Source organism: Haliotis cracherodii, unplaced genomic scaffold (genome assembly GCF_022045235.1).
Source record: "Haliotis cracherodii isolate W230 unplaced genomic scaffold, xgHalCrac1.p SCAF_22, whole genome shotgun sequence".
NCBI classification, from domain to species: Eukaryota; Metazoa; Mollusca; class Gastropoda; order Lepetellida; family Haliotidae; genus Haliotis; species Haliotis cracherodii.
This window is the reverse complement of record NW_027266278.1, coordinates 180,189-192,413: the sequence shown is the minus strand read 5'-3', so window position 1 is coordinate 192,413 and position 12,225 is coordinate 180,189. Positions and strand designations below refer to the sequence as shown.

Genomic DNA, 12,225 nt, shown 5'->3' with positions numbered 1-12,225 from the left:
CATCTCTACAGCCCTCTGTAACAGATAAACTACTTTAGTCCACACCTCTACAGCCCTCTGTAACATATTGACTACTGTAGTCCACACCTCTACAGCCCTCTGTAACAGATCAACTACTTTAGTCCACACCTCTACAGCCCTCTGTAACAGATAGACTACTTTTATCCACACCTCTATAGCCCTCTGTAACAGATAGACTACTTTAGTCCACATCTCTACAGCCCTCTGTAACATATCAACTACTTTAGTCCACACCTCTACAGCCCTCTGTAACAGATAAACTACTTTAGTCCACATCTCTACAGCCCTCTGTAACAGATAAACTACTTTAGTCCACACCTCTACAGCCCTCTGTAACAGATAAACTACTTTAGTCGACATCTCTACAGCCCTCTGTAACAGATAGACTACTTTAGTCCACAACTCTACAGCCCTCTGTAACAGATAAACTACTTTAGTATACACCTCTACAGCCCTCTGTAACAGATCAACTACTGTAGTCCACACCTCTACATCCCTCTGTAACAGATAAACTACTTTAGTCGATATCTCTACAGCCCTCTGTAACAGATAAACTACTTTAGTCGACATCTCTACAGCCCTCTGTAACAGATAGACTACTTTAGTCCACAACTCTACAGCCCTCTGTAACAGATAAACTACTTTAGTATACACCTCTACAGCCCTCTGTAACAGATAGACTATTTTTATCCACACCTCTACAGCCCTCTGTAACAGATAGACTACTTTAGTCCACATCTCTACAGCCCTTTGTAACAGATATACTACTTTAGTCCACATCTCTACAGCCCTCTGTAACAGATCAACTACTTTAGTCCACACCTCTACAGCCCTCTGTAACAGATAGACTACTTTAGTCCACACCTCTACAGCCCTCTGTAACAGATAAACTACTTTAGTCCACACCTCTACGGCCCTCTGTAACAGATAGACTACTTTAGTCCACATCTCTACAGCCCTCTGTAACAGATAGACTACTTTAGTCCACACCTCTACGGCCCTCTGTAACAGATCAACTACTGTAGTCCACACCTCTACGGCCCTCTGTAACAGATAGACTACTTTAGTCCACATCTCTACAGCCCTCTGTAACAGATAAACTACTTTAGTCCACACCTCTACAGCCCTCTGTAACAGATAGACTACTTTAGTCCACACCTCTACAGCCCTCTGTAACAGATAGACTACTTTAGTCCACACCTCTACAGCCCTCTGTAACAGATAGACTACCTTTAGTATACACCTCTACAGCCCTCTGTAACAGATCAACTACTTTAGTCCACACCTCTACAGCCCTCTGTAACAGATAGACTACTTTAGTCCACACCTCTACAGCCCTCTGTAACATATTGACTACTTTAGTCCACACCTCTACAGCCCTCTGTAACAGATAACCTACTTTAGTCCACACCTCTACAGCCCTCTGTAACAGATCAACTACTTTAGTCCACACCTCTACAGCCCTCTGTAACAGATAGACTACTTTTATCCACACCTCTACAGCCCTCTGTAACAGATAGACTCCTTTAGTCCACATCTCTACAGCCCTCTGTAACATATCAACTACTTTAGTCCACACCTCTACAGCCCTCTGTAACAGATAAACTACTTTAGTCCACATCTCTACAGCCCTCTGTAACAGATAGACTACTTTAGTCCACACCTCTACAGCCCTCTGTAACAGATAAACTACTTTAGTCGACATCTCTACAGCCCTCTGTAACAGATAGACTACTTTAGTCCACAACTCTACAGCCCTCTGTAACAGATAAACTACTTTAGTATACACCTCTACAGCCCTCTGTAACAGATCAACTACTGTAGTCCACACCTCTACATCCCTCTGTAACAGATAAACTACTTTAGTCGACATCTCTACAGCCCTCTGTAACAGATAAACTACTTTAGTCGACATCTCTACAGCCCTCTGTAACAGATAGACTACTTTAGTCCACAACTCTACAGCCCTCTGTAACAGATAAACTACTTTAGTATACACCTCTACAGCCCTCTGTAACAGATAGACTATTTTTATCCACACCTCTACAGCCCTCTGTAACAGATAGACTACTTTAGTCCACATCTCTACAGCCCTCTGTAACAGATAGACTACTTTAGTCCACATCTCTACAGCCCTCTGTAACAGATCAACTACTTTAGTCCACACCTCTACAGCCCTCTGTAACAGATAGACTACTTTAGTCCACACCTCTACAGCCCTCTGTAACAGATAAACTACTTTAGTCCACACCTCTACGGCCCTCTGTAACAGATAGACTACTTTAGTCCACATCTCTACAGCCCTCTGTAACAGATAGACTACTTTAGTCCACACCTCTACGGCCCTCTGTAACAGATCAACTACTGTAGTCCACACCTCTACGGCCCTCTGTAACAGATAGACTACTTTAGTCCACATCTCTACAGCCCTCTGTAACAGATAAACTACTTTAGTCCACACCTCTACAGCCCTCTGTAACAGATAGACTACTTTAGTCCACACCTCTACAGCCCTCTGTAACAGATAGACTACTTTAGTCCACACCTCTACAGCCCTCTGTAACAGATAGACTACCTTTAGTATACACCTCTACAGCCCTATCTAACAGATCAACTACTTTAGTCCACACCTCTACAGCCCTCTGTAACAGATAGACTACTTTAGTCCACACCTCTACAGCCCTCTGTAACATATTGACTACTTTAGTCCACACCTCTACAGCCCTCTGTAACAGATAACCTACTTTAGTCCACATCTCTACAGCCCTCTGTAACAGATCAACTACTTTAGTCCACACCTCTACAGCCCTCTGTAACCGATAGACTACTTTAGTCCACACCTCTACAGCCCTCTGTAACAGATAAACTACTTTAGTCCACACCTCTACGGCCCTCTGTAACAGATAGACTACTTTAGTCCACATCTCTACAGCCCTCTGTAACAGATAGACTACTTTAGTCCACACCTCTACAGCCCTCTGTAACAGATAAACTACTTTAGTCCACACCTCTACGGCCCTCTGTAACAGATAGACTACTTTAGTCCACATCTCTACAGCCCTCTGTAACAGATAAACTACTTTAGTCCACACCTCTACAGCCCTCTGTAACAGATAGACTACTTTAGTCCACACCTCTACAGCCCTCTGTAACAGATAGACTACTTTAGTCCACACCTCTACAGCCCTCTGTAACAGATAGACTACCTTTAGTATACACCTCTACAGCCCTCTGTAACAGATCAACTACTTTAGTCCACACCTCTACAGCCCTCTGTAACAGATAGACTACTTTAGTCCACACCTCTACAGCCCTCTGTAACATATTGACTACTTTAGTCTACACCTCTACAGCCCTCTGTAACAGATAACCTACTTTAGTCCACATCTCTACAGCCCTCTGTAACAGATAGACTACTTCAGTCCACACCTCTACGGCCCTCTGTAACAGATAAACTACTTTAGTGCACACCTCTACAGCCCTCTGTAACAGATAAACTACTTTTGTCCACACCTCTACAGCCCTCTGTAACAGATAAACTACTTTAGTCCACACCTCTACAGCCCTCTGTAACATATTGACTACTGTAGTCCACACCTCTACAGCCCTCTGTAACAGATCAACTACTTTAGTCCACACCTCTACAGCCCTCTGTAACAGATAGACTACTTTAGTCCACATCTCTACAGCCCTCTGTAACAGATCAACTACTTTAGTCCACACCTCTACAGCCCTCTGTAACAGATAGACTACTTTAGTCCACACCTCTACAGCCCTCTGTAACAGATAAACTACTTTAGTCCACACCTCTACGGCCCTCTGTAACAGATAGACTACTTTAGTCCACATCTCTACAGCCCTCTGTAACAGATAGACTACTTTAGTCCACACCTCTACGGCCCGCTGTAACAGATCAACTACTGTAGTCCACACCTCTACGGCCCTCTGTAACAGATAGACTACTTTAGTCCACATCTCTACAGCCCTCTGTAACAGATAAACTACTTTAGTCCACACCTCTACAGCCCTCTGTAACAGATAGACTACTTTAGTCCACACCTCTACAGCCCTCTGTAACAGATAGACTACTTTAGTCCACACCTCTACAGCCCTCTGTAACAGATAGACTACCTTTAGTATACACCTCTACAGCCCTCTGTAACAGATCAACTACTTTAGTCCACACCTCTACAGCCCTCTGTAACAGATAGACTACTTTAGTCCACACCTCTACAGCCCTCTGTAACATATTGACTACTTTAGTCCACACCTCTACAGCCCTCTGTAACAGATAACCTACTTTAGTCCACACCTCTACAGCCCTCTGTAACAGATCAACTACTTTAGTCCACACCTCTACAGCCCTCTGTAACAGATAACCTACTTTAGTCCACACCTCTACAGCCCTCTGTAACAGATAGACTACTTTAGTCCACACCTCTACAGCCCTCTGTAACAGATAGACTACTTTTATCCACACCTCTACAGCCCTCTGTAACAGATAGACTACTTTAGTCCACATCTCTACAGCCCTCTGTAACATATCAACTACTTTAGTCCACACCTCTACAGCCCTCTGTAACAGATAAACTACTTTAGTCCACACCTCTACAGCCCTCTGTAACAGATAAACTACTTTAGTCCACAACTCTACAGCCCTCTGTAACAGATAAACTACTTTAGTATACACCTCTACAGCCCTCTGTAACAGATCAACTACTGTAGTCCACACCTCTACATCCCTCTGTAACAGATAAACTACTTTAGTCGACATCTCTACAGCCCTCTGTAACAGATAAACTACTTTAGTCGACATCTCTACAGCCCTCTGTAACAGATAGACTACTTTAGTCCACAACTCTACAGCCCTCTGTAACAGATAAACTACTTTAGTATACACCTCTACAGCCCTCTGTAACAGATAGACTATTTTTATCCACACCTCTACAGCCCTCTGTAACAGATAGACTACTTTAGTCCACATCTCTACAGCCCTCTGTAACAGATAGACTACTTTAGTCCACATCTCTACAGCCCTCTGTAACAGATCAACTACTTTAGTCCACACCTCTACAGCCCTCTGTAACAGATAGACTACTTTAGTCCACACCTCTACAGCCCTCTGTAACAGATAAACTACTTTAGTCCACACCTCTACGGCCCTCTGTAACAGATAGACTACTTTAGTCCACATCTCTACAGCCCTCTGTAACAGATAGACTACTTTAGTCCACACCTCTACGGCCCTCTGTAACAGATCAACTACTGTAGTCCACACCTCTACGGCCCTCTGTAACAGATAGACTACTTTAGTCCACATCTCTACAGCCCTCTGTAACAGATAAACTACTTTAGTCCACACCTCTACAGCCCTCTGTAACAGATAGACTACTTTAGTCCACACCTCTACAGCCCTCTGTAACAGATAGACTACTTTAGTCCACACCTCTACAGCCGTCTGTAACAGATAGACTACCTTTAGTATACACCTCTACAGCCCTCTGTAACAGATCAACTACTTTAGTCCACACCTCTACAGCCCTCTGTAACAGATAGACTACTTTAGTCCACACCTCTACAGCCCTCTGTAACATATTGACTACTTTAGTCCACACCTCTACAGCCCTCTGTAACAGATAACCTACTTTAGTCCACATCTCTACAGCCCTCTGTAACAGATCAACTACTTTAGTCCACACCTCTACAGCCCTCTGTAACAGATAGACTACTTTAGTCCACACCTCTATAGCCCTCTGTAACAGATAAACTACTTTAGTCCACACCTCTACGGCCCTCTGTAACAGATAGACTACTTTAGTCCACATCTCTACAGCCCTCTGTAACAGATAGACTACTTTAGTCCACACCTCTACGGCCCTCTGTAACAGATAAACTACTTTAGTCCACACCTCTACGGCCCTCTGTAACAGATAGACTACTTTAGTCCACATCTCTACAGCCCTCTGTAACAGATAAACTACTTTAGTCCACACCTCTACAGCCCTCTGTAACAGATAGACTACTTTAGTCCACACCTCTACAGCCCTCTGTAACAGATAGACTACTTTAGTCCACACCTCTACAGCCCTCTGTAACAGATAGACTACCTTTAGTATACACCTCTACAGCCCTCTGTAACAGATCAACTACTTTAGTCCACACCTCTACAGCCCTCTGTAACAGATAGACTACTTTAGTCCACACCTCTACAGCCCTCTGTAACATATTGACTACTTTAGTCCACACCTCTACAGCCCTCTGTAACAGATAACCTACTTTAGTCCACATCTCTACAGCCCTCTGTAACAGATAGACTACTTCAGTCCACACCTCTACGGCCCTCTGTAACAGATAAACTACTTTAGTGCACACCTCTACAGCCCTCTGTAACAGATAAACTACTTTTGTCCACACCTCTACAGCCCTCTGTAACAGATAAACTACTTTAGTCCACACCTCTACAGCCCTCTGTAACATATTGACTACTGTAGTCCACACCTCTACAGCCCTCTGTAACAGATCAACTACTTTAGTCCACATCTCTACAGCCCTCTGTAACAGATAAACTACTTTAGTCCACACCTCTACAGCCCTCTGTAACAGATAGACTACCTTAGTCCACACCTCTACAGCCCTCTGTAACAGATAGACTACTTTAGTCCACACCTCTACGGCCCTCTGTAACAGATAAACTACTTTAGTCCACACCTCTACAGCCCTCTGTAACAGATAGACTACTTTTGTCCACACCTCTACAGCCCTCTGTAACAGATAAACTACTTTAGTCCACACCTCTACAGCCCTCTGTAACATATCGACTACTGTAGTCCACACCTCTACGGCCCTCTGTAACAGATAGACTACTTTAGTCCACACCTCTACAGCCCTCTGTAACAGATAAACTACTTTAGTCCACATCTCTACAGCCCTCTGTAACAGATAAACTACTTTAGTCCACACCTCTACAGCCCTCTGTAACAAATAGACTACTTTAGTCCACACCTCTACAGCCCTCTGTAACAGATAGACTACTTTAGTCCACACCTCTACGGCCCTCTGTAACAGATAAACTACTTTAGTCCACACCTCTACGGCCCTCTGTAACAGATCAACTACTTTAGTCCACATCTCTACAGCCCTCTGTAACAGATAAACTACTTTAGTCCACACCTCTACAGCCCTCTGTAACAGATAGACTACTTTAGTCCACACCTCTACAGCCCTCTGTAACAGATAGACTACTTTAGTCCACACCTCTACAGCCCTCTGTAACATATCGACTACTGTAGTCCACACCTCTACAGCCCTCTGTAACATATCGACTACTGTAGTCCACACCTCTACAGCCCTCTGTAACAGATAGACTACTTTAGTCCACATCTCTACAGCCCTCTGTAACAGATAAACTACTTTAGTCCACACCTCTTCAGCCCTCTGTAACAGATAAACTACTTTAGTCCACACCTCTACAGCCCTCTGTAACATATCAACTACTGTAGTCCACACCTCTACAGCCCTCTGTAACAGATAAACTACTTTAGTCCACACCTCTACAGCCCTCTGTAACAGATAGACTACTTTAGTCCACACCTCTACAGCCCTCTGTAACATATCGACTACTGTAGTCCACACCTCTACAGCCCTCTGTAACATATCGACTACTGTAGTCCACACCTCTACAGCCCTCTGTAACAGATAGACTACTTTAGTCCACATCTCTACAGCCCTCTGTAACAGATAAACTACTTTAGTCCACACCTCTACAGCCCTCTGTAACAGATAAACTACTTTAGTCCACACCTCTACAGCCCTCTGTAACATATCAACTACTGTAGTCCACACCTCTACAGCCCTCTGTAACAGATAAACTACTTTAGTCCACACCTCTACAGCCCTCTGTAACAGATAGACTACTTTAGTCCACACCTCTACGGCCCTCTGTAACAGATAAACTACTTTAGTCCACACCTCTACAGCCCTCTGTAACAGATAAACTACTTTTGTCCACACCTCTACAGCCCTCTGTAACAGATAAACTACTTTAGTCCACACCTCTACAGCCCTCTGTAACATATTGACTACTGTAGTCCACAACTCTACAGCCCTCTGTAACAGATCAACTACTTTAGTCCACACCTCTACAGCACTCTGTAACATATCGACTACTGTAGTCCACACCTCTACAGCCCTCTGTAACAGATAAACTACTTTAGTCCACACCTCTACAGCCCTCTGTAACAGATAGACTACTTTAGTCCACACCTCTACAGCCCTCTGTAACATATTGACTACTTTAGTCCACACCTCTACAGCACTCTGTAACATATCGACTACTGTAGTCCACACCTCTACAGCCCTCTGTAACAGATCAACTACTTTAGTCCACACCTCTACAGCCCTCTGTAACAGATAGACTACTTTAGTCCACATCTCTACAGCCCTCTGTAACAGATCAACTACTTTAGTCCACACCTCTACAGCCCTCTGTAACAGATCAACTACTTTAGTCCACACCTCTACAGCCCTCTGTAACAGATCAACTACTTTAGTCCACACCTCTACAGCCCTCTGTAACAGATAAACTACTTTAGTAATATATGTATTGGACGTAAGCCTGTCTTTTATAGCACCTGGAATCAAAAGGGGGTACGTTTCATAAATGACCTCCTTGATAAAGATGGAAAATGTCTGACAAGTTTTCAAAATCTTTCGAGATAAAAACAAACTTCTTAATATATAATGGCCTTATCGTGGCCATTAAACACTATTTCAAGGCAAGTAATGTTGAACTAGAAGAATTGAACAAGTTGCAAAATCCAATTATACCCCCAAGTATTAAATTTGCAAATGGATCGAAATGCTTCTACAACTTACTAATTTCAGATATCACTACAAAAAATGTACACTGTACGAAATGGGAAAAGAATATTCTAAAGGATGATTCAATTGATAACTGGTCCCAATACAATAGAATGCCTTTTTGATGTACGAGAGACACTAAACTGCAATGGCTCCAATACAAAATACTTCATCATATACTTCCGACTAATGTTCTCTTGTGTAAATAAGGTTATGTTGAAAGTCGAAATTGCAGTTTTTGTTCAGTTGATATTGAGACCCCAATCCATCTTTTCTGGTCCTGTAATATGGTTCAGCAAATCTGGTGTCAACTTGAAGTTTGGCTACTTCAAAAGGCTAACATCCAAATCGAAATTACAAAGAAACATGTGATGATTGGTTTTCCAGAAAAGCGCAATGACCCTCTAAATATCATCATAGAGACCTTATATTTAAAAGTAAAACAAGAGACTCCCGTCATTTCAAGTCTTTCAGAAGGAAATAAGAAACTACTACAACCTTACTAAACGTTCAGTGATTATTGAGTGTGACATAGACCTATTCTATAAATTTTGGTCAACTTGCCATCATCTATTTCGATTATTAATCAACTATGTCCTGGAATGTCACATTTTATCAAATAAATGTAAAATGACTGAAAAAATAAAAAATTATAAAAAAAATAAAAAATGAATACAGTACACGACAGGACCATCATACTGTCTGCAGGGACAATTACTGGGGGTCCCCTGACCCTACAACTTTTGTAAGTCACGGTAAAACCCTGTACTCACACACAAGTACAAGAGAGATACACACACACAACACAGCTTGGTGTCCCCTGTAGTGATCTTACACAGAGATACTCACACACAACACTGCTTGGTGTCCCCTGTAGCGATCCTACACAGAGATGCACACACACAACACTGCTTGGTGTTCCCTGTAGTGATCTTACACAGAGATACTCACACACAACACTGCTTGGTGTCCCCTGTAGTGATCCTACAGAGAGATACTCACAACACTGCTTGGTGTCCCCTGTAGTGATCCTACAGAGAGATACACACACACAACACTGCTTGGTGTCCCCTGTAGTGATCTTACACAGAGATACTCACACACAACACTGCTTGGTGTCCCCTGTAGTGATCCTACAGAGAGATACTCACAACACTGCTTGGTGTCCCCTGTAGTGATCCTACAGAGAGATACTCACACACAACACTGCTTGGTGTCCCCTGTAGTGATCCTACAGAGAGATACTCACAACACTGCTTGGTGTCCCCTGTAGTGATCCTACAGAGAGATACACACACACAACACTGCTTGGTGTCCCCTGTAGCGATCATACACAGAGATACTCACACACAACACTGCTTGGTGTCCCCTGTAGTGATCTTACACAGAGATACTCACACATACCACAGCTTGGTGTTCCCTGTAGTGATCCTACACAGAGATACTCACACACAACACTGCTTGGTGTCCCCTGTAGCGATCCTACACAGAGATACTCACACACAACACTGCTTGGTGTCCCCTGTAGTGATCCTACAGAGAGATACTCACACACAACACTGCTTGGTGTCCCCTGTAGCGATCCTACACAGAGATACTCACACACAACACTGCTTGGTGTTCCCTGTAGTGATCCTACACAGAGATACTCACACATAACACAGCTTGGTGTTCCCTGTAGTGATCCTACAGAGAGATACTCACACACAACACTGCTTGGTGTCCCCTGTAGTGATCCTACACAGAGATACTCACACATAACACTGCTTGGTGTCCCCTGTAGTGATCCTTCACAGAGATACTCACACACAACACTGCATGGCCCTGCTTGGTGTCCCCTGTAGCGATCCTACACAGAGATACTCACACACAACACTGCATGGCCCTGCTTGGTGTCCCCTGTAGCGATCCTACACAGAGATACTCACACACAACACTGCATGGCCCTGCTTGGTGTCCCCTGTAGCGATCCTTCACAGAGATACTCACACACAACACTGCATGGCCCTGCTTGGTGTCCCCTGTAGCGATCCTACACAGAGATACTCACACACAACACTGCATGGCCCTGCTTGGTGTCCCCTGTAGCGATCCTACACAGAGATATGGTGATACCAGGCAAGAAGGAAGCAAACAAGTTGCCATAGATCACCCTCGCCTTCAGTCCACCTGCAGAAAAGAAAAAGGCAAGTAATAGAGTGCTGGAGACCGGGTCTAACCCAGGTAACAATAGAGTGACAAGTAAAAGAGTGCTAGAAACATGGTCTAACTCAGGTAACAATAAAGTGACAAGTAATAGAGAGCTGGAGACCGGGTCTAACTCAGGTAACAATAGAGTGACAAGTCATAGAGTGCTGGAGACCGGGTCTAACTCAGGTAACAATAGCGTGACAAGTCATAGAGTGATGGAGACCTGGTCTAACTCAGGTAACAATAGAGTGACAAGTCATAGAGTGCTGGAGACCTGGTCTAACCCAGGTAACAATAGAGTGACAAGTAATAGAGTGCTGGGGACCTGGTCTAACCCAGGTAACAATAAAGTGACAAGTAATAGAGTGCTGGAGACCTGGTCACACCCAGGTAACAATAGAGTGACAAGTAATAGAGTGCTGGAGACCTAGTCGAACCCAGGTAACAATAGAGTGACAAGTAATAGAGTGCTGGAGACCGGGTCTAACCCAGGTAACAATAGAGTGACAAGTAAAAGAGTGCCAAAAACCTGGTCTAACTCAGGTAACAATAAGGTGACAAGTAATAGAGTGCTGGAGACCGGGTCTAACCCAGGTAACAATAGAGTGACAAGTAAAAGAGTGGCAAAAACCTGGTCTAACCCAGGTAACAATAGAGTGACAAGTAATAGAGTGCTGGAGGCCTGGTCTAACCTAGGTAACAATAGAGTGACAAGTAAAAGAGTGCTGGAGACCTGGTCTCACTCAGGTTACAATAGAGTGACAAGTAATAGAGTGCTGAAGACCTGGTCTCACTCAGGTTACAATAGAGTGACAAGTAATAGAGTGCTGGAGACCTGGTCTCACTCAGGTTACAATAGAGTGACAAGTAATAGAGTGCTGGAGACCGGGTCTAACCCAGGTAACAATAGAGTGACAAGTAAAAGAGTGCCAGAAACCTGGTCTAACTCAGGTAACAATAGAGTGACAAGTAATAGAGTGCTGGAGACCTGGTCTAACCCAGGTAACAATAGAGTGACAGGTAAGAGAGTGCTGGGGACCTGGTCTAACCCAGGTAACAATAGAGTGACAAGTAATAGAGTGCTGGAGACCTGGTCTAACCTAGGTAACAATAGAGTGACAAGTAATAGAGTGCTGGAGACCTGGTCTAACCCAG

At 43.8% G+C, this 12,225-nt stretch overlaps 1 protein-coding gene across 1 annotated transcript in view; it reads right to left on the bottom strand.

Moving 5' to 3' along the window:
* The window catches only part of LOC139471404 (TELO2-interacting protein 1 homolog), a 125,562-nt gene that overhangs the window by 73,079 nt on the left and 40,258 nt on the right, over nt 1-12,225 (bottom strand). The window contains exons 6-7 of the mRNA XM_071253770.1: nt 10,927-11,049; nt 10,687-10,742 (exon numbers count right to left, since the gene is read on the bottom strand). Of these exons, the coding sequence (XP_071109871.1) occupies nt 10,687-10,742; nt 10,927-11,049 (179 nt within the window). The remainder of the gene's footprint in view (nt 1-10,686; nt 10,743-10,926; nt 11,050-12,225) is intronic.